Source organism: Thunnus thynnus, chromosome 5 (genome assembly GCF_963924715.1).
Source record: "Thunnus thynnus chromosome 5, fThuThy2.1, whole genome shotgun sequence".
NCBI lineage: Eukaryota > Metazoa > Chordata > Actinopteri > Scombriformes > Scombridae > Thunnus > Thunnus thynnus.
In genome coordinates this window covers 22,104,538-22,122,984 of record NC_089521.1, presented here as the reverse complement: position 1 = coordinate 22,122,984, position 18,447 = coordinate 22,104,538, and the positions used below count along the sequence as shown (strand labels likewise).

Sequence of the window (18,447 nt, the reverse complement as noted above, 5' to 3'; positions counted from 1 at the left end):
TCTCTCTCTCTCTCTCTCTCTCTCTCTGTTGCCCACAGCAACATCCCCTCTGCTGGAGGAATAAGAATATTACATGTGTGTCTGCACTGGTTTTAAAGATAAGTCAGTTCCAACATCCAAATTACAAAACAATCCAGATATATGAATATATATTATCACAACATACCACTGTGCAGTAATTATGCACAATGCATTTGCAAGGTATTTGTGTTAATTGCTTGGCTGGAAATAAACACATCTATCCAGTTCAACTATACTGCCAGACTATGTCACATCCACTCCTCATTCAGGAATGTCAATGAGCAGGTTTACATATGCACAAACTGTGTTCCCGTGGATCAACCGAACTGAAATGAAAGCTAGAAAGAAATGTGTGTTCATTTACTCTGCGTATGACACATCAGGTAAGATTGAATTGCTCAGGAGTTTTGTGGTTGAGGAATGTTTTGGAAATCTTAGATAAGTAACATCAATTTTCCTGTCAGATCATTTGAGATTATATTTTACAAGACCTAGAAACTCATTCTCAGGTTTTAAATCTAATAGCAAACTGTCGGCTTTGACTTTTCATAGCAATAATTAGGAGTCTATCGGGGTTGAGGAAGCCCAACGTGGCCTTTCAGTGGAAATGACAGCAACGGCACTCCACTGAATGTGTCACAAAGGTGTCAACTGAAGTGCACAGAGCAGAGGGGGTACAGTATGGAGGAAGAGAGTGAGCCGGAAGAAATGCATTTCAACCACACAACTGCCCACATTTCACCCAAAATCCCTGCAACTGGATTTCCTGGTTACTACGGTCTCATCCCTTTTGTACTACTCACACTGATTGGAAGTGTAGTGGCAGTGGTAAGAATGTTTATCTATTTTCCCTGTTCATATGTCTGCATCATAGGGTTATCTTTAAGTTGTTGTTGTTGTGCTTTTCTTCAGATTATTTATATGAAGAGGAGATCAAGGTAAGCTTGTGGCTGTGGTTCATTCACAGCACTTTCAGATCAGTTTGGTATCTTTTTTTATGGTTTATCACAATTTGAAATCTTTTGCATGCTTTGCTTTAGATTAGATGAGTTGCGCCACAGGCTCATTCCACTGTACAGCTACGACCCTGCAGAAGAACAAGAAGTGTGGGGGGACTCTGGCAGGGAGGAGGAGGAGGAACTGGCTGTATGCAAACCACTAAAACTCTACTAATTATAAACAATATACCTGCATTTTGGGTGGTAATGAGAATTTCAGCTAATCAAGAATTTGTTTTTCCGTTGCAGGAACCTTTGTACAAGGAGGGAAAGCTCTCCTTTACCTCTGGCTATGGATTATGAAAACAAAATCAAGAAAGGAAGAAGAACATGTCCAACTGGGGAAAATACTTTTTATGTTGCATAGCAGCTGCTACACACATGTAATTTGGGCACTCTGTGACGTTTACAAACCACATCTGGATGATTCAACATTTATTAGCACCACATCAAATACTGCCTTAATGACATGCATGCTCTCTGTGTGCAGTGCAGCAGACAGCAGATGGCACTGCAATCCTGTTTTTTTCTTTTCTTTTTTTTGCCTCGATCAAGAAATATGTTTGCAAGACTACACAAAGCCTTTTTGAAGATGGGGTAAATGTTATTTTTGATGCAATAAACTGAAGCTAAAATTCAATTTGAAAAGCAGTTTGTTTTATGTGTGTGTGTGTTTCTACAAACTGCTTGTGACTCAAGCTCAAAGACACACCTGTTTCTGTTTGGTAATCAGTGGCTTTGCTGGTTTTGGAGGTTGAAACTTCACATGTTCAGGGGGGTTTTACAGTCAAGAGGATGGGATCACAAAGAAACCAGAGGTGAACAACACATCTACACAGACTATTGAAAACTATAACAGCCCTAACTGACTGACTGAATGTGTATCATTATATAAAAACATGTTTCTTATTTAACTCTGTGTGTGGATTTACATTAGTCCGGACATTCATCTGCTGGGTCCACACTACTTCCTGACCTCCGTCTTGTTGGCCGCAGCTCTGGTCCTCCCAGCTTTCACCCTGGACGGCCTGCTGTGTTTCTACTGTCCTCTGCAGCACAAAAGCAAGTCCTGCCCCAAAATCACCAGCCAGTGTCTGCCCCATCAGCACTGTTCCAGCTCCAGGGGCCACTTCGGCTCCATGCACATCCTGTCTGCTCAGGGCTGTGTGGACAGTGAGCTCTGTGGTTCCCATGAAATCACCTCTTATCGGGGAGTCAAGTACAATGTCAGCCACACCTGCTGCTGCAAAGACAAATGTAATGGACCGCCGAAGTCTGATGTCAGCCTGAAGAAGCTACTGGGGATGATCACAAACAAAACAGATTACATCAACATCACTCATGTTCTTAGGGAGGAGCTTTGGGATTCATGTGCAAATTACACATCACCAAGCACCTCCCTATTATCTACCTCTGCATCATAGTTGTATTTATAGTATTGAAGACTGTGGAGAGGCCTGTTAGCCATAGGCACTTACCAGAGTCTGATTTCATCATGTTTACACTGTGATTGGTATTTTTGCAAGAAATTATAAGAAACTAAATCACAGTCTGTGCTGTTTATGATAAAGTTTTGCTCCAGAGAGAAAAAGGTGGACTTGTCAGCCCTCCTCCTGGTATATTTTCAATGACTACATTCTGATGATTATTATTTATGTGGTTATCAATGAATGCAACAAAATAAAAGCACCATATTTAACCTCCCACTTGGTGTAGTTGGTCTGTGTAGATTTCACAAACAGGTGTGTTGGAAGGTGTGGCCTCTGCAGGAAGATCTGGAGTAAGCGGTAAGATTAGAGTTCGTCTGGAGAAGCGCTGAAAAGTTTTGACTGGAGTTAAAAATCTGTAGAATGTTCACGTGAGTCTTAACATATTGTTTGTAAAGTTGCAGGCTGGAATTGTGTTTGTGGCATCACTTTCCACCTCAACAACCTTTAGCATTTTGAACGTGACAGTAGAAAGAGTGATCAGTAGAAACCATTAACACCTGTGTGTTATGTGCAAGGATAAGGAATGTCCCTTAACTTGCTGAATTTCTATGGTTTCACTAATGAATGTTCCTGAAGACAAAAAACATTAAACAGAGGGATGAGAAGTGATAAAAGATGACTTAAAGGGGCACTCAACAGATTTTTATGTGTCAAAGTCAATATCCTAGTCATGTTGATTACTACAGAGCCTATTAAAACAGGAGCTGCAGGAACTCTGGAGAAGCTTTGTCAAGCCTGACATGAAAGTGCCAAGATGAACCTAACTAGGAGGGGGCAGGAGGCTCAACATGTTGTTCAAGGATCGGGAATGATGGCAGGAGCTTGTTGTGGCCTTATGTCCCACATGTGATGGGAGGATTGAGTTAGTCCAAACTAGTGGAGTGCAATATGGGAATTTACAAGGAAGGGTCTAATGAAAGATGCTATTAGGTTGCATTATGTAAAGAGTAAGATCTAGTGCTTTTGGAACCTGAAGTTACGGTATATCAGCCTCTGCTGCATTGAGTCTGACTGTTGTTTTTGTAACTCTGACAAGTTCCTAAACTTTATGGAAGTGTGTACTATTAACTTGCTGTCGTACTCTCCTGTGACTTTTATACCTACAATATTAAGTCAAATCAGTATATCACCAGGCCTCTCTTATCCTTGCAGGCCGAACATGTTGCAGCTCCTGCATATTACTGTGTTGTGGTTCCACCTTCTCCCGTTGCTGCTCTGTGACAACCTGCGCTGCTATTACAGCCCCGTCCTGGAGAAAGAGATATCATTCGAGCTCATCGTGACAGAGTGCCCTCCTGATGAGCTGTGTTTCAAGGCAGATGGTCGTTACGGTAACTATAGTGCCCTGTCAGCCCGTGGCTGCATGGCGGAGAAGGACTGCAGCCAAGTGCACCGCCTCCGCCTCAAAGGAATCATCTACACCATGAGCTACGCCTGCTGTGATTGGCCGTACTGTAACTCCTGCCTGAATGTCACAGCCAAACTCGCCATCACTGTAGCACTTGTGACTGTAGCTGTGATAGCCGGCTTGTGACTAAAGACACCTGATGCACAATATTATGAGGACCATTAGCGGTCCATGTCAGGAGGGAAGATGCTCATGTGAGTCAACAAGAAGTGGCATCTCTGCAGCCTCAGCACAGAGTAATGCTGAAGGTCTGCAGAATTATGTGGTGAATACCCAGTCTGAGGACACTGAGGTGTGCACCACGGTGATGGCAGAGATTTCAACTGCTGTTGATTTTACAGTGTCTTAACAAAAATCTGTTTTTAGAATATTTGAATGTCCGTGAAATAAAACATTTTAAGAAATAATATTGTATGATCTCTCACCAATACACATGCAAACACCAGTTTAGCCTGGTAATATTGTATATTTCTCTTATTGTGACTAAATCTCATGAGAAGACCTACACTAACTAGAATGCCCATTCCCTTAAGAGAATGCATGATTGCGGCTAGCTGATTAGACTGCTAGCTGCTGCTCTAGCAGCATTTTTGTTAAATTCTGTAGCCCCACCTACAGGTGAAATTGTATCAAATGCTATAGACTTGTTCAGCATACCTGTCTGTTCTGCATTGCCAAATTTAGTTCCAACTGAATGATGCATTTAGGAGACATATTTAATGTGTATTGGACCACACCAACAAAGATTTGGTGACCAATTACAGGCAAACAGTAAAAAATATTGAAAAACAAACTGATAAGTTTTGTTCAGGGTCATCCAAATATGGTATGCACCAAGTTTGGTGAAGATAGGATGAAATATGCAAAATAAGAAGCACAAACTTCTTTTACCCAAAAATGTAAAATGACAGAAACATTTTGAAGACATGAATGGGTGTGGCCAATATCCATCAATTGGAACCCACGGGAACCCACAGTTGCTTGCAGCAGTCGCACAATAACAATATCATTTATTCAACTCATGAAACTGGGCCACATATTTGTTACTATTGTTTGATATGCGGTATCACTGTATTGCTAGAGGTCAGATACTCAAGGAGCACTGCTCTTTGAAATGGCCTCTGTTACCAACACGTGTAACAGTCTGCAGCGAGTAACGTGTATATCTATCTATCTAGATATATCTATCTCTCCATCATTGTTTGAATTGTTTTAATGTTGATCAGAGAGAAAGCATTTCCTCCTCTGACACACATTTAAAAAGACCCACCATGGCACCTATGGTGTCAATTGTCCAGTCTAAAGGATTTCTGGACAATTTTCACATCACTGCAATGCATGCTGGGAAGTATATTCAAATACACTAACACTGTTTCCTAACAACTTAATTTGAAGAGAGGAGACAAGGTGACAAGGAGTGGGGTTTGTGTGTGTGTTTGTACATGCCAGTATGTAGTGTAGAGTCTTTCTTTGTATTGTTCTGGTGTGTGTGTGCGTTTGTGAGACTGAAGCAATTTTGAATTGTGAATAAAACCTGAAGAAACTTAAGGTTTGACTGAACATGTACTGTACTTGGAACCAGCTGTGTGTCTCTGTGTCTGCATTTTCTTCTCTTACAAGGAGCAGGCATCAAACCCTCAACCTTGTAATCTCATAGGGAAGCCGACCATGAGAACTGTGCTTAAACCACCAAGCTGGCAGACTAGCCCTGACATGTTAAAAAAAATTCCCATTTTGTTGAGGAGAAACTGATTTGCTGAAAAATAAAGCTTGTAGCCCAGAGATTTGGACATCATTAGTGGCAGCAGGATTAGCTGAGAGGGAGTATATATAATATCTGTACACAGTGTTTGAAGAGAGAATCTGTAAGTTTAAGCCGGACAGCCCTCTCCCTACCAGTTATGATTTAGATCTCAAAAGCTATAACTCCTTTAGGAAATATATTTACATTTTGAGAGGAAGGAGGCTTGTGGCAACATTTTGAGGTGTGATTGTGGAGTTAAAACTGTGGGAGCGAGGTGTTTTTTTTCTGTGCCTGATGACATGCACACTGATAAGATCTGAAAAGTTCTGTAAAAGCCCTCACTTCAGACTTAAATTGCTCCAAAAGTACAAAAGATATCACAACACAGAACACAACTTTGAATATCGAAAGTTTGCTGAACGTTTTAAAGTTTATGTCAGAGCAGTTGAGTTTCAAAGTTACAAAGTTTCCAATTCAGTTGGATCATCCTATTGAATGTCATTATACATTTTCATATTTTAAGAAATTATATGTGGAATTACTGGAATATGCTAATAATAATAAAATAATTAGCCTACATCACTGAAACATTTTCAACATATTAGAATTGGAACCATGTTTCGAGCTGTAACAGTGTGGGACTAGTTAAGTGCCAAAGAAACAAGGTCAGAATAAAAATAATAAAGAGCGAGAAGAACAAAGCAATTGTTTGATTGCTGCAGAAATCACACTGCTAGAAATTATCCTATTTACAAGTGTTTCATGTGTAGCCAGATGTTTATTTCTCAATGCCACAGAACCTCTGTTGTTGCAATGAGCCACACTGTTGCACCGGGTTAATCTTCCTTCATGATATTAACACAGGCACTGTAGTTTATTTTGAGTCAATTCTACATTAAATACAGCTGCCATGAATACTGACTAGTACACCAGAGGTGTATTGAGCAACATTGTATCTGCAGCTGAAAATAGTTCCCAGCAAATATACAATATATTACTGTTTCAGTAACGTTTGCTAAAAACTTAGAAAACCTTTTTAAAAATTAAAATGATATGTTTGTGACTCATTTTTAAAGATGTATGTCTTCGGCAGGAACAATTGGGCTTGGGGCTAAAGGTCACAGACAGGGTGATTAAGTTGAAAATTATTGAGAGCAGGACTTATATGGTCTTGACCTTGTCATGGGATTTTAGAATAATGCCAGTCCTTCTTATCCTAAGTGTGAAAAAGAGCAGCTCAAGCAATGTGTACAGTATGAGGTTTGGACAGTTCTTTATTTCCCTTTTATAAGGCTGCTGGGTCTCCCCATAGTGGATATACATATATATACAGGAGATTGCTATACTGGAGTTACACTGAGGGCAGAGGGTCCATATTACACAGACTTCAAAAAACAACACTAATAGAGCCTCACCTCCAGGTATCAGAAATCAGCAGAGAGAGGGGTGGGGGGGTGGGGATGGGGAAACAGCACAAGAGAAGAGGGAAGAGAAGGAAGAGGGGAGATGATGCAGTCTGAGAGCCTGACTCGACTGCCTAATAACTTAACACTAGAAAATAACATACATTTCACGCACAGTGCATCTTAAATAGGTTACGTGAAGAACCATTTACCATAAATATCTGTATTTTCGGGAACCAACATATATAAAAAATGATAAAAAAAACAAAAATCATTGTTCAGTCTTTAATTTTTTCTTATTTTCTCCTTTCCCCATCGTGCAAATCGTTCTTTTGTTCCTTTTTACTGTAGAGGCTGGGCTTTTTCCGCCCTGCCCACATCCGTTCCAGATAAACGAAGAAAAGGAAACAGAACCCAGCACCCCCCTCCCCTCCCTCCTTAAAAGCATATGAATTAGTAGAAAACGAACAAACAAATGAACAGAACACCACAGTCAACTCATCACAAAAAGAACCCACAGACACACAGAACAGCAAGAACACAGTTTTCTTTTTTTTCCTTTTTCTTTTTTTTTTTTAGTTTCTTTGTCACTGTTTTTCCTCTTAATGGTCAGTATCATCGTTGTGGTCTTTCTCTCCTGGCGTACTGGTTGGCGGCAGTGGAGCGGTCCTCCCCCCGGCGGCTCAGTGGTACTGGGAGGAAACTCCAATCGGCTGGTCAGTTCAGCAGTGATATATTATCTCTCAATTTCACAGTGTGGTAGGAAAAGGAGGGTGAGGAGAGGAAGGTGGAGTGACGGGGAGGTAAGCCAGATGGAGGGATGTCGCAGGTGGGAACAGGAATCAGAGGAACCACAGCAACATTTAGAAAACAACTAGAAACCCCGACTGTCCATGGAAAAAAGTAAACAAAATGGCTGCTTCACTCCTTTCTTTCCTTTCATTCCCGCCGACTCATGTGGTTGGGAAGGCCTTGTTTGGCTGGAGCGTAAACTGATTGGATGGCCCGTGTTTCTGGCAGAGGGTAGTGGGAGAGGGGTAAGGGTAGTCTAAGGCTGACTGGAATCCACTGGTGTATGGGACTCGACAGGGCGATATGTCATCAGGAGAAAAAGGATGTGTGTGGCGGGTCGATGTGTGATTGGCAGGTCAAAGGGCGAATCCCTTCTTGGTGTGTTCAGGCATGCTGTCGCAGTGCCCGCCGCTTGCGGCTGTAGTAGTGGCGCACGCCGGTCTGTCTGGCAAAGTTCATCATGTAGTTTTGTTTACGGGTGCTGCAGGGATACAAAGACAGTGAAAGAGGGAGGGAAAAGAGGAGTGTGAACATTAATGATTGAGAAAAAGGCACCAAAAATCCACACATTCCCATGCACACACTCTCATCCATGCACGCAAACACACAAATGGTCAAATGCAGCTTCTATACTCTCTCACATCCTGGTTCATGCTGGAATTTTCAACCATGTTTCAGCCATAACCTCAAACACTCAACAGCTCTATGGGTCTCATGGCTCGGAAAATGGGTGGCACTACTCTACAAAACTCTTGTTTATGTTCTGCACAAATGAGAGGCAGCTAGACAGTGAACATGGTGGTAGAACTAGCTACATGTATCCAATGGCAAACCAAATGTCACAGGACAAGACATGGGACACAGAATCTACGAACATACTACAACATACTAGAGGGAAACTCTGACACTGAGTGTTTGAGGTCAGAGTTAACAGCCATCACTGGGAGAAAAGAAAAATAACTAAAACAAAGTCATAAAAGTGCATGGTAGTGAGCAGAGAAGGGGTGGTTTTGAAACTAAGAGACACAAAGAAAAGCTGCGAAAGATCGCTCTTGTTTAGCCTGTTCATTGCCTCTTCCATCCAGCAGGGCGGTGCCAGTGAGCCAGGAGTGCAGCCAGGGCAGGCAGGGGCCTCTGCGAAGCGGGTGGGGGGTTGGGGATCAGGAGGGGTGGGGGAGGGTTGGGGATGATGTGTGTGTGTGTGTGTGTGTGTGTGTGATGGTTGATGCAGTGAAGGTAGAAATGTGAAGGCGAATGTGAGGCATAACTAGTAAACTGGATGTATTTAGGTTATGGAGTGTTTGTGCGTGCACGCTTATTGCTTTCTGATTTTTGGTCAAAAACCAGAGGGCAGTGAGAAGGGAGCTCCTGGCTCAGGGTCATGTTGTTGTCCAAAGACAGACAGACAGCCATGAGTGAAAAAAAGGGATGGAGATCTGTCGCAACAGTCGATCCATAAAGCCATGCAAGGAACTGGATGGAGGAGGATAGTTGGATGAAACTCTCCAGTCACACGTTTCTTCATTTGGATTTAATGGTGCAAGATGCCCCGCATTAAAGCTGATGTTGATGTATGAATGAAAAAAAGTCTTTCAGTGCTTGGGCTTGAGTGAAATAAATGCTGGACCTACAAACAGTGCTCTTTTTTTTAAGTAGGACCATTAAATTGTGTGTGTCAGCTTGTAAATTAGCAGCCAGGTCAAAAACAGTAGAATGCATTCTCGTAGAGGAGGTAGCAAGAACAAAACAAACATAAAGGTTTAGTGATGGATTACATCACACATATACACACAAACACAATACCACTGACATTTGTGTAAATTGTTACACCAAAAATGTCTCAAGGAGTATGTAAACTGCACATTCAAAATCAAAGCCACTTAAAGGGGACCTATTATGCTTTTCCTTATTTCCAGTCATATATATAATGCTACAACGTCGGATGTTCATATTGAAGTATGTAGAAGTAATCCCTGTGAGCAAAACGCACCGGCTTCAGACTGCTCTGAACATTCACTGCTCGGCTAACGTTATGGTGTTTTTCCATTGTTTTGGACTTTGTCACACCGAGCTGGCATGCTGTGAGTCTTTTTCCATTACACAGCAGGCAAAGTAAAATAAGTTGTTTACCTGTTAGAGATGTGCTGGTCATCTGCAGCTCTTCATCAAACGCGATCATCACTGCGACTGTTTCTGCTTGTACTATTCCCCCCTGAATTATTCCTAAGTGATCTGGTGAACAAAGAGCTTTAAATATCTCAATATGATGTTGTGTTGACTAATTTTTTAGTGCCGAAGCTCTGCTAATTTGGTAAGGAACATGTTTAATTTTCTGTAAATTCTTCACAATAAAAGTCTCCATTTATTTAGTCATTTAAAAGCTTCTAACATGAAGCAGTAAAGCAGGAAATGTTGGGTTTGCATCAACAATAACTTAACACGACTCTGATACGGCTGCCCTTCAGCAGGCCTCCAGAGAGCTGTCCAATCGGAACAGAGTGGGCTCATCAGGAGGGGGTCCTTTAAAAGACAGGAGCTAAGACTGCCTGTTAAGAGACAGAGGCTGAACTGAGGGGCTGCATAAAGGACCGGTATACGATAAATAAGGAGTTTTTTGAACTGAGAATCATGCAAAACTACTCTAGTGGAGTCCCAGAATAAATATATAGAGCTGGAAATGAGCATAATAGGTCCCTTTAAACATGATTTCTCTCTCATGTGGTGATGTTGGGTTTTAGGGAACACGCTTCAAAATTGTGAAATACAAATTTTGCCACCACCTTAATATTTCACTGCTCTGCTTATCCCTCCATCCACTGTGTTATAATGAATATTGTTAATCTTTCTGAGCTGTTTCTGCAGATCTGTGTGTTAGATCATTTTGTCAGCGAGCCTCCACCTGGACACTGTGAGCTGCTGGCCTGCTTTTTGACCTTCCTGGGGCTCAAGTTAAAGCAAGAGCATGGAGATGACCGTAATGATGATGAGGAGTGCTGGGTGTTGAGTGAAACTGAGGGAGGGTGTGCGCAGTGTAATAAGGAGAAGAAGGGTCTGGAGGGGGGTGAGGGAGGGGGCTGCATTCAGGAAGAGGCGGAGAACTTACCTGACACTACAGCCATGCCAGAGGGAGCAGAATACAGAAGAGAGCAGAGGTTAGAGCGCGAGAGGGGGGAGGCAGGAGGAGAGGGCTGCTGTCTCGCAGAAAGGTCTGGGGGGGTAAGAGCCCCGGCCTGGGGAGGCAGGGGCCCAAAGTGGGGAGAAGGGAAGAGAGAGGAGAGGCAGAAAAATAGTCAGAGGTTCAAAGAAGAAGTGAGAGTGAGTGGGAAGACAGAGAGAATGAAGAAGAAAGATGATGAGAGAAGAATTGGGAGCAGAAGAGAAGTTGGGTTGGTGGAGATTAAGTGAGAGACAGCAGAGAAATGTAACACAGATGAAGGGACAGTGAGAGAAAACCACAGGTAGAGGTGAAGACAGAGCAAGATATACAGCAGTAATCCATCCGTTGTATAATGCCAGAATGGGAGAAGAAAAAGAGAAAGAGGCAAAGAGGGAGTTTGGAGGAAGGAAAGATGGAAAGAAAGGAAGAAAGTAAGGAAAAAGAAGGGTGAGGAGGATGAAGTAAGGTAGGATAAGATGCAGCACAAGCAGAGGAGTGAGCACATGATCAAACACGTCAGTGACATTAAGCAGCAGGGAGGAAAGGCGTGTGGAGCAAAAGAAAAGATTGAGCAGGAGAAGGAGTGAGAGGAAGAATGTGTGAAGGAGTGGAGGAGTGGTGAACAGAGAGAAATAAACAGAGCAAAGTGTGAGGATTACGATCACTCTTTTCAGCAGACACTGTTGAAAACCGTGCGAGTGCAAGGGAGGGAGTGGGACAGGTCACGGCCACATAGACCAGGGGACAGCTCAGGTTAGGCATAAGTGTGTATGTGTGCAGTTTTGTATGTGTATCAACTGTACATGAAGTGCCTTATATGACTGTTGTATGCAGCATTTGAAATGCATTGGGTATACATCTGAATGAACAATCATCACCCACATCAGATGGAATATTGCTCTGATACCCACAGCAACATGCAGAAAATGCATTCAAAATGCTTTATGACATTGTCATATTAAGAATATGCTAGCTGAATATAGACCATGTATATGATATCTTCAGTGCCCTGCAGAATCTCCAGTTTTGTCGTTTTTAAGGTCTATTTGAGAACTGGAATTGTCTTCCACATATAGAAAATGTTTAATGATCCCGGTGACAAACTAAAATGCTAATAAAATAGTAAAAATGGAAAGAAAGAGAGATAATCAGTGAACCAGTACAGGGCAAGTTCTATCAAATCAAATTTAAGAATTTGTAAGAACCTTTTTACTCCCAGTAAAAGGAAATACTGGACCATTTTTGGGAACATTAAAACAAGAATACACCAGACTGTGGGTCTGTCTGACAACACTGACGTGACAGTAGAACAAACACATAGTGTCATAGATGTGAAGCCACCCTCACAGTTTCCAGTATTGTACAGAGGAGTTTGATCTTAGTTAAGTGCTCTCTGCCATAACTTTTAAGGGCCACTGGAGGCAGATAGGCTAACTGTCAATAAGTGAATACATTAATGAACAGATATGTGAATGACTGCTTCACATCTAATGAGTGCTTCAGTACAAAAACAAATAACATTTTAAAAAATTTGAAATTTATGACTTTATCTAAATCTAAATCTAAGACCTTTTAAGGCTTTAAGTATTATATGTCTCAAGACATTTAAACACATTTTATGGAAATGCAGACATTTCATTTTTATCTGGGAGATGCACGGCTTCTACAAGACACTGAAAATATGATGATTTGACAGCAGGAGTTAATCTGTTGTACACAAAACAGCCATCCACAAACAGAACCCTTCAAAGCAAAGCACACTGCAGTAATTTTTCTACTCTGCTTGTCTGACACTAAGAAACCGTGATGAGAATATAAACAACTGACTGCTGAGAAGTTTATTGTAGGTCGTAGGTAGGCAGAACACATGTAATGTGGCTCATGTCTATGTGTGAATTGTATTCTTGTGTTTGTGTGGAATAGATGGGACCATTTCTACAGGTGATGCTGAGGCAGAGGTAGAGGCAGGGGCAGATTGGGGCTCTGTTGGGGGCCAGTCTGGGGTGCCGGGGGCTGGCTGGGAATTGGGTACTCACAGAACTACTTCCACATGGTCCAACGCCCACTGGTCATGTCCCGCACCGTCGTGGCGTGGCTGCCACCATCGCAGCATCACCCCTTTAACCCTCGCCTCTCTGCAGAGACCATGGAAACATTGTGAGATAAGAGTAAGCTTGTGAGGGTTAACAAGTATATCAGTAACCTCATGCCAGCCAAATGGTGTTTACACTGGTTTAAATTGTCCACTATCTAATAAGGCCTTTTTAAAGGGTTTATAAGTTGGAAGTGATGGTTTTATTAATGGTTAATAAATTATTCAAAAAATCCTTTATTAATTACTTATTAAGATGTATAATTGCAGATAATTTAGTAATATTAGCGGATGGCTTATTAGAAAATGAGAAACTCTTTATCCTTTACATTAATAAAGCTGTTGAAGAATTTAGTGACACTATTAAAGCCTTTAGTTAAAACTTACAAACCCTTTATAAATGGTGCCTTATCAAAATATCATTCAGTTTAAATGGAGTGTCTATCTGCATGTCTCTGTATGTCTCTATGCATCACTCACAGTGGAATGTTGTAGGAGACTCTCTGAGCCTTTATGAAGTCTTTGGGCTGGTGCTGGGCGATTACGTGCCAGCTGACTCCATTGTTGACACTGTATTGCAGCAGCACAGCTCGATCTACTGTGTCAGCCTGGTCCAGAGCTATGTTACAGCTGTCTGTCTGTGCCACGCTGCCGATTTGCAGCACAAACATGATCTTACTGTAGGGAGACAGAGAAGGGATGGTAAAGGGAGAAAGTTAGAGAGAGAAATTCCCATTGACATTACAGATTAACTATAATATTCCTAAATTGGATGAAATTTAACTGCAGCTAATGAGGTAGGTAGGTTTATGTGTGCATAATTAGTTTAAGTTTATTTTGGTAATACCTGTACCTGGCTCTAGTGAGGTCCAGCGGTTTGGTAACAGCCTGCCTCATCTTACAGCCATTGAAGTAGAGTGAGTCTCCGTGGGCATGCGGTGACAGCTGTCCACAGCCGCTGCCCACTCCACCACCCTGGATCAGCTGCCAGCTCTCCTGAGACACACTGCCTGACTCAAAGTTGTCCTTGATGGAACTGGGCAGGTCACTGCTGGAAAGGGAGCAGTCATCACCTGTTCAGGAAAGAAAAAGAGAAGAGGAAGCAGAGGGAGGGTGATAAAATTGGGGGAATATAATTGTTCATGATGGGGTTGACATTGATTGTAAAATGAAAGAAAAACAGTGCATTTTTTTCAGCAATTGTGATGGACTGTCTCAATTACATGGAAACACTTTGCTCCTTTTTATCTTTTCACTTTGTTCACCTACATCATTTAACACAAACATAACGTATATACACCTAACACATGTCTGCTGAACAGTATAAATGCTAAAGAACTGAATGTGTGTTGTGTTGTGTTTGAATATAATATGCTATTCATGGCCCACCATGGTGTCCCTCATCACAGATGCAGACCACTCCATTTGTACAGTAGCCGTGGCCACTGCAGAGCCTTGGGCAAGCCTCCCCAATGTAAACATGGTCCACTCCCCAGCTCTGCCGCTCTCCTGTCCCCTCCATTTGAATCCAGCGGAACTGTGTAGCCCTGGAAATATACAACAAATCACAAAAGGTAGGCTGTGTGAGTGTGTGTGAATGATTAGAAACTCCTCCTGATGAGCAGGCACTTTGCGTAGCAGCCTCTGCCATCAGCATATGAATGTGTGTGTGAATGGGTGAATGTGGCATGTAGTGTAAAAGTGCTTTGAGTGGTCAGAAGACTAAAAAGGCGCTAAATAAATCCAGTCCATTTACACTGTTGCAACAGAGAGAAGTGTTGCACATGATTTTGCTTATATGTGTAAAAATGTAGAAAAAAAGGCACCAGTGTGAAGTCATGTTATGTTCCACTGTTAACCACTAAAGTAAAATGTGTGCCTCCTACCCTGAGGAGACATGGTCAGGCAGTTGGACAGTGACCCTGGTCCATGTTGAGCTGTTGACTGGACTGTAGATTGTGGACTCATGGAACTGGAAGGGAGAGCAGCCCACGTTGTTGACTGAAGAGGGGAGGCACTCAGACTGTACCAGCTGCCACGAGTCAGACCTGAGAGGAGAGAGTGAGAGCTGAAAACTGTCCATGTAAAATGCACCTTGTGAACAAAATAAACATTTCAAATTATATTTAAAAGGTAATAATCTACACAGTTAATGACGCATGTAGAGTCAAACTATTGCTGCTGGATTTCTAAAACCTGACATTTAACAATGATGTTTTAGATCCTTTCATGGTACCACCTGTTCTGACTGGTTGTCAGGTCAGGTACTGGTTTATGACCAGGGGCTGTTGGTGTTAAAACAGGTTATTAATTAATGTCTATTTCTACCATAGCTGGAAAAATCTTCATGCACTGACTACAATTTGGCTGTTTCCTGGAATAGGAATGATACACCATAAATAAGAAAATGAGCTCAGACAAGCAAGGTACATTGTGTGTTGTTGTTTCATAACAGTGAAATTACGTTCCTTTCAAAAAAAAAAAAGTATGTTTAGTTTTTTAAGTTGTTTAAGTAAGTTCAGTTGTTTAATGTTTTTGGGGTCTCTCATTGTTTTGTTTTCTTTACCTTGCATCCTTCCTGTACTGCAGCAGGACAGAATGATGGTCTTCACAGGTGTCTGCCTCACAACCAACAACAATCTGCAGCAGCGAGAGAGATGGAAAGGACTTAAGCCATCATCTACAAGACGAATGACAGCTGTTATTTTAGCTATTTGGCCGTCTGGCAGTATTGTACCTTGAACTGCAAAATATATCCAGGCTGCACTATGAGTTCTCGAGTGGCCAGGATGTTGTGTGTCCTGTCTTGGTTCTTGTTTGGCCAGTACAGATGGAACGATGGGTTCCCACAGAAACCAGCTGTACGCACAGCGTTAGGGTAGAAACTCCAGCTTTCCTCATGAGAAACACCCTCTAGTGAATGGCAAAGAAGCAAAAAGAAGAGGAAGTTTCAAAGTGATTCTTGACTGATCATGTAGTTGTCATCTAAGTTTTCACCTACTGATTACATTAACAAACTCACCATCATCAAAAGTGTCGAGCAGCGTGGATGGATTGATGTCTGAACCCCCCACCAAAATGTTGTCAATAGCCCACTGGGCTCTTTCCAGGCTGGGGGTGGCCAGGCCAGAGGAAATAGTGAATGGCTGCCACCAGCGTAGGCGAGTAGCATTGGTCAGAGCTCCCTCTGGGAGAACAATGTAATCTCTCCTCACTGACACATACTTCAAATAGTCCATCTCATGCAGCAGCGTCCAGGACACACCTGAAGAACAGATATGGACAGATTGAGAAAATGAAAGAAGAAACAGAAAAATACACAATGCACTGCATGCATGTTGTTAGTGTACCTCCATCAGTAGAGTAATCCAGCAGCACTCCCTCTTTACGACAAGTTGGACGGTGGCACATGGTCATGTTATCTTCACTTCCAATCCTGGCCCAGTACTCCACAAACCTATCCACAGAAAATGAGTCAATGCACTTAAAGTAGTACAATATTTGAAGATAGTTAGAAGAAGTTAGGTACTGACTTGGCTCCACGGAGGTCCAGATCAGCAGTGACAGCTTGTCGGGCATCAGCCCCTCCAAAGTACAGGGCCGTCCCCTCTACCAACACACCACAGTCTGTACAGGGCCTACCACCCTCCAGCACCTGCCACTGAGGGCCTGCTGCTCCTTCCCAGTCAAATCGCTCCTTCAGAGATGCCTACAGAAAAAAGACACACATACCTGAATGATGGAGTATCTCAAACAGATAAATTCAATTCATCATATACTTTTCTAAACTGTTTTTCATTTCATATTCATATTTCATTTTTGAAAAAAACTGAATGAGAGCCAGACTCTACCTTTAGAGCAGTGCTGGCATAACAGTTTGGTCCAGTGAATCCTGGGTCACAGAGACAGCGCTGATCCAAACAGTCTCCATGTCCCCCACAGTGGCTGTCACACGCTGGCCCAATGTAAAAGTTCTCCACACCCCACTGAATGTCTGAGTGCTGCTGGTAAAACCTGAACCGCACCGCACTAAGGGACAGGAAAACAAAGCTAAATGTTTTTGGTGATGTACAGAGGTTAGTCAAAATACATGCATACCATTTTCATGATTTATATGACAATGCTTTTAATAATTTATATAACAACAATCATTCGATCTATTAATAATTTAGGTTATGCATGCAATGAAGATGCATTAAATATGAAGGACTACTGTATGTTTAGTCGAAAGCATGTGGCTGACTTACGTGTCGGCCAGGCTGTCAGGCAGGGGATAGACGGCCCTCTTCCAGCCTTCAGCAGGGAAGAAGACTGATGGCTGGGAGACCTGACCTCCACAGCGAGGGTCAGCAGGGAGGCACTGGGGCACCAGGTACTTCCAAGTCACTCCAAAGTCCACTGAATACTGAACATGAACCTGCCTGTCTGCATGACGCTCGGGCACACTGCAGCCTACCGCAATCTAAATAAACACACACATATTAATAATGTAAATTCCACCATCATAGAGAATAGGTCTTTCTATTTAAATTCATACGCAATGTGATGTCCTGTAGTGTAGTCTGTTACACATCACATAACAGTAACAAATTGTTATGATGCATGTTTCATTTTAGACTTATTAGTTACCTTGAACTGCATGACCCAACCCTTGTCAGGAACAATATCATGTGTGACAGCATAGACCTCTCTCCCGTCAGCACTGCCGCACACCATCACCCCATCGGGAGAGCTGCAGAAACGCTGTACTGAGCAGTCCTCTGAGAACAACCAATGATCGCTCACTGAGATCAAAAACACGAAAAAAGAGAAACTTAGAGAAAAAAAGAGAAATAAAACCAAGAGGTTGTGTTTAGCAATAAAATGAAATGAAATTATTTGTTTTTATTATTGTTTAATAGAAGCATTGATTCAGATCCCTAGTCCAATTCTCCTGTACCTATGGGTGTTTCCTCCTGTTCGCCCAGCTGACCGATCCTTCCTGAGGTCTCATCAGCAGGAGCTCGCTCATGGTTGGGCAGTGCCACTCCGCCAAATGTGTCAGAGATCTGCGCCCGTGGGTCTGAGCCTGCGATGAGGACGTTATCCAGAGCCCAATCACTGTGGTCTGCCCCCTCATGCTGTGGCTGCCACCAGCGCACACGCACTCCTTCCTGACGGGCAGCAGGGGGCAGCAGCACATTCACGAACCTGAACACAGGCAAAAACATACAGAAAGTCACAGATATCCTGCTTCACTCTGCTAATATTCAGTTTTACCACAATGCACCAGTTGGTCAGCTCAATTCAGTTGTGAAAAAACCCTTCACCATGACAACACATATCCACAGGCTGTTGTTAAT

General features: G+C 42.4%; 4 protein-coding genes across 5 annotated transcripts in view; 3 read left to right on the top strand and 1 right to left on the bottom strand.

The window, feature by feature from the left end:
- The first annotated feature begins 9 nt into the window (after positions 1-9).
- LOC137183240 (small integral membrane protein 29-like) lies at positions 10-1,659 on the top strand. The gene is made up of 4 exons (XM_067590139.1): positions 10-849; positions 934-959; positions 1,062-1,167; positions 1,269-1,659. Exons 1-4 carry the CDS (start codon positions 703-705, stop codon positions 1,320-1,322), a joined length of 333 nt encoding a protein of 110 aa, XP_067446240.1. The 5' UTR covers positions 10-702; the 3' UTR covers positions 1,323-1,659.
- LOC137183238 (protein Bouncer-like) lies at positions 1,601-2,725 on the top strand. Its single transcript, XM_067590137.1, has 3 exons — positions 1,601-1,616; positions 1,753-1,837; positions 1,957-2,725. The coding sequence occupies exons 2-3, from the start codon at positions 1,815-1,817 to the stop codon at positions 2,441-2,443; spliced, it is 510 nt and encodes a 169-aa protein (XP_067446238.1). The 5' UTR covers positions 1,601-1,616; positions 1,753-1,814; the 3' UTR covers positions 2,444-2,725.
- A 62-nt stretch (positions 2,726-2,787) lies between these two features.
- Positions 2,788-4,324, top strand: bncr (bouncer). Its single transcript, XM_067590138.1, has 2 exons — positions 2,788-2,877; positions 3,662-4,324. The coding sequence occupies exons 1-2, from the start codon at positions 2,870-2,872 to the stop codon at positions 4,041-4,043; spliced, it is 390 nt and encodes a 129-aa protein (XP_067446239.1). The 5' UTR covers positions 2,788-2,869; the 3' UTR covers positions 4,044-4,324.
- Positions 4,325-6,917: 2,593 nt separating this feature from the next.
- reln (reelin) overlaps positions 6,918-18,447 on the bottom strand; it is a 107,406-nt gene continuing 95,876 nt past the window's right edge. Inside the window, exons 50-64 of one of the 2 annotated variants that reach the window (XM_067590131.1) lie at positions 18,045-18,295; positions 17,735-17,889; positions 17,353-17,567; positions 16,957-17,134; positions 16,639-16,814; positions 16,456-16,562; positions 16,128-16,370; positions 15,843-16,018; positions 15,672-15,745; positions 14,992-15,153; positions 14,495-14,652; positions 13,953-14,178; positions 13,586-13,783; positions 13,050-13,148; positions 6,918-8,337 (exon numbers count right to left, since the gene is read on the bottom strand). In XM_067590131.1, coding sequence (XP_067446232.1) covers positions 8,241-8,337; positions 13,050-13,148; positions 13,586-13,783; positions 13,953-14,178; positions 14,495-14,652; positions 14,992-15,153; positions 15,672-15,745; positions 15,843-16,018; positions 16,128-16,370; positions 16,456-16,562; positions 16,639-16,814; positions 16,957-17,134; positions 17,353-17,567; positions 17,735-17,889; positions 18,045-18,295 — 2,515 coding nt within the window. In that variant the 3' untranslated portion in view covers positions 6,918-8,240. The remainder of the gene's footprint in view (positions 8,338-13,049; positions 13,149-13,585; positions 13,784-13,952; positions 14,179-14,494; positions 14,653-14,991; positions 15,154-15,671; positions 15,746-15,842; positions 16,019-16,127; positions 16,371-16,455; positions 16,563-16,638; positions 16,815-16,956; positions 17,135-17,352; positions 17,568-17,734; positions 17,890-18,044; positions 18,296-18,447) is intronic. The other variant, XM_067590132.1, reaches the window with a different exon arrangement.

Bases quoted from the DNA above. Each gene is read 5' to 3' on its own strand.
- LOC137183240 (XM_067590139.1), top strand. From the start codon at position 703: ATGGAGGAAGAGAGTGAGCCGGAAGAAATGCATTTCAACCACACAACT. The intron at 960-1,061 runs GTAAGCTTGTGG...GCTTTGCTTTAG, and splicing joins TATATGAAGAGGAGATCAAG to ATTAGATGAGTTGCGCCACA. The intron at 1,168-1,268 runs GTATGCAAACCA...TTTCCGTTGCAG, and splicing joins AGGAGGAGGAGGAACTGGCT to GAACCTTTGTACAAGGAGGG.
- LOC137183238 (XM_067590137.1), top strand. From the start codon at position 1,815: ATGGGATCACAAAGAAACCAGAG. The intron at 1,838-1,956 runs GTGAACAACACA...GATTTACATTAG, and splicing joins GGATCACAAAGAAACCAGAG to TCCGGACATTCATCTGCTGG.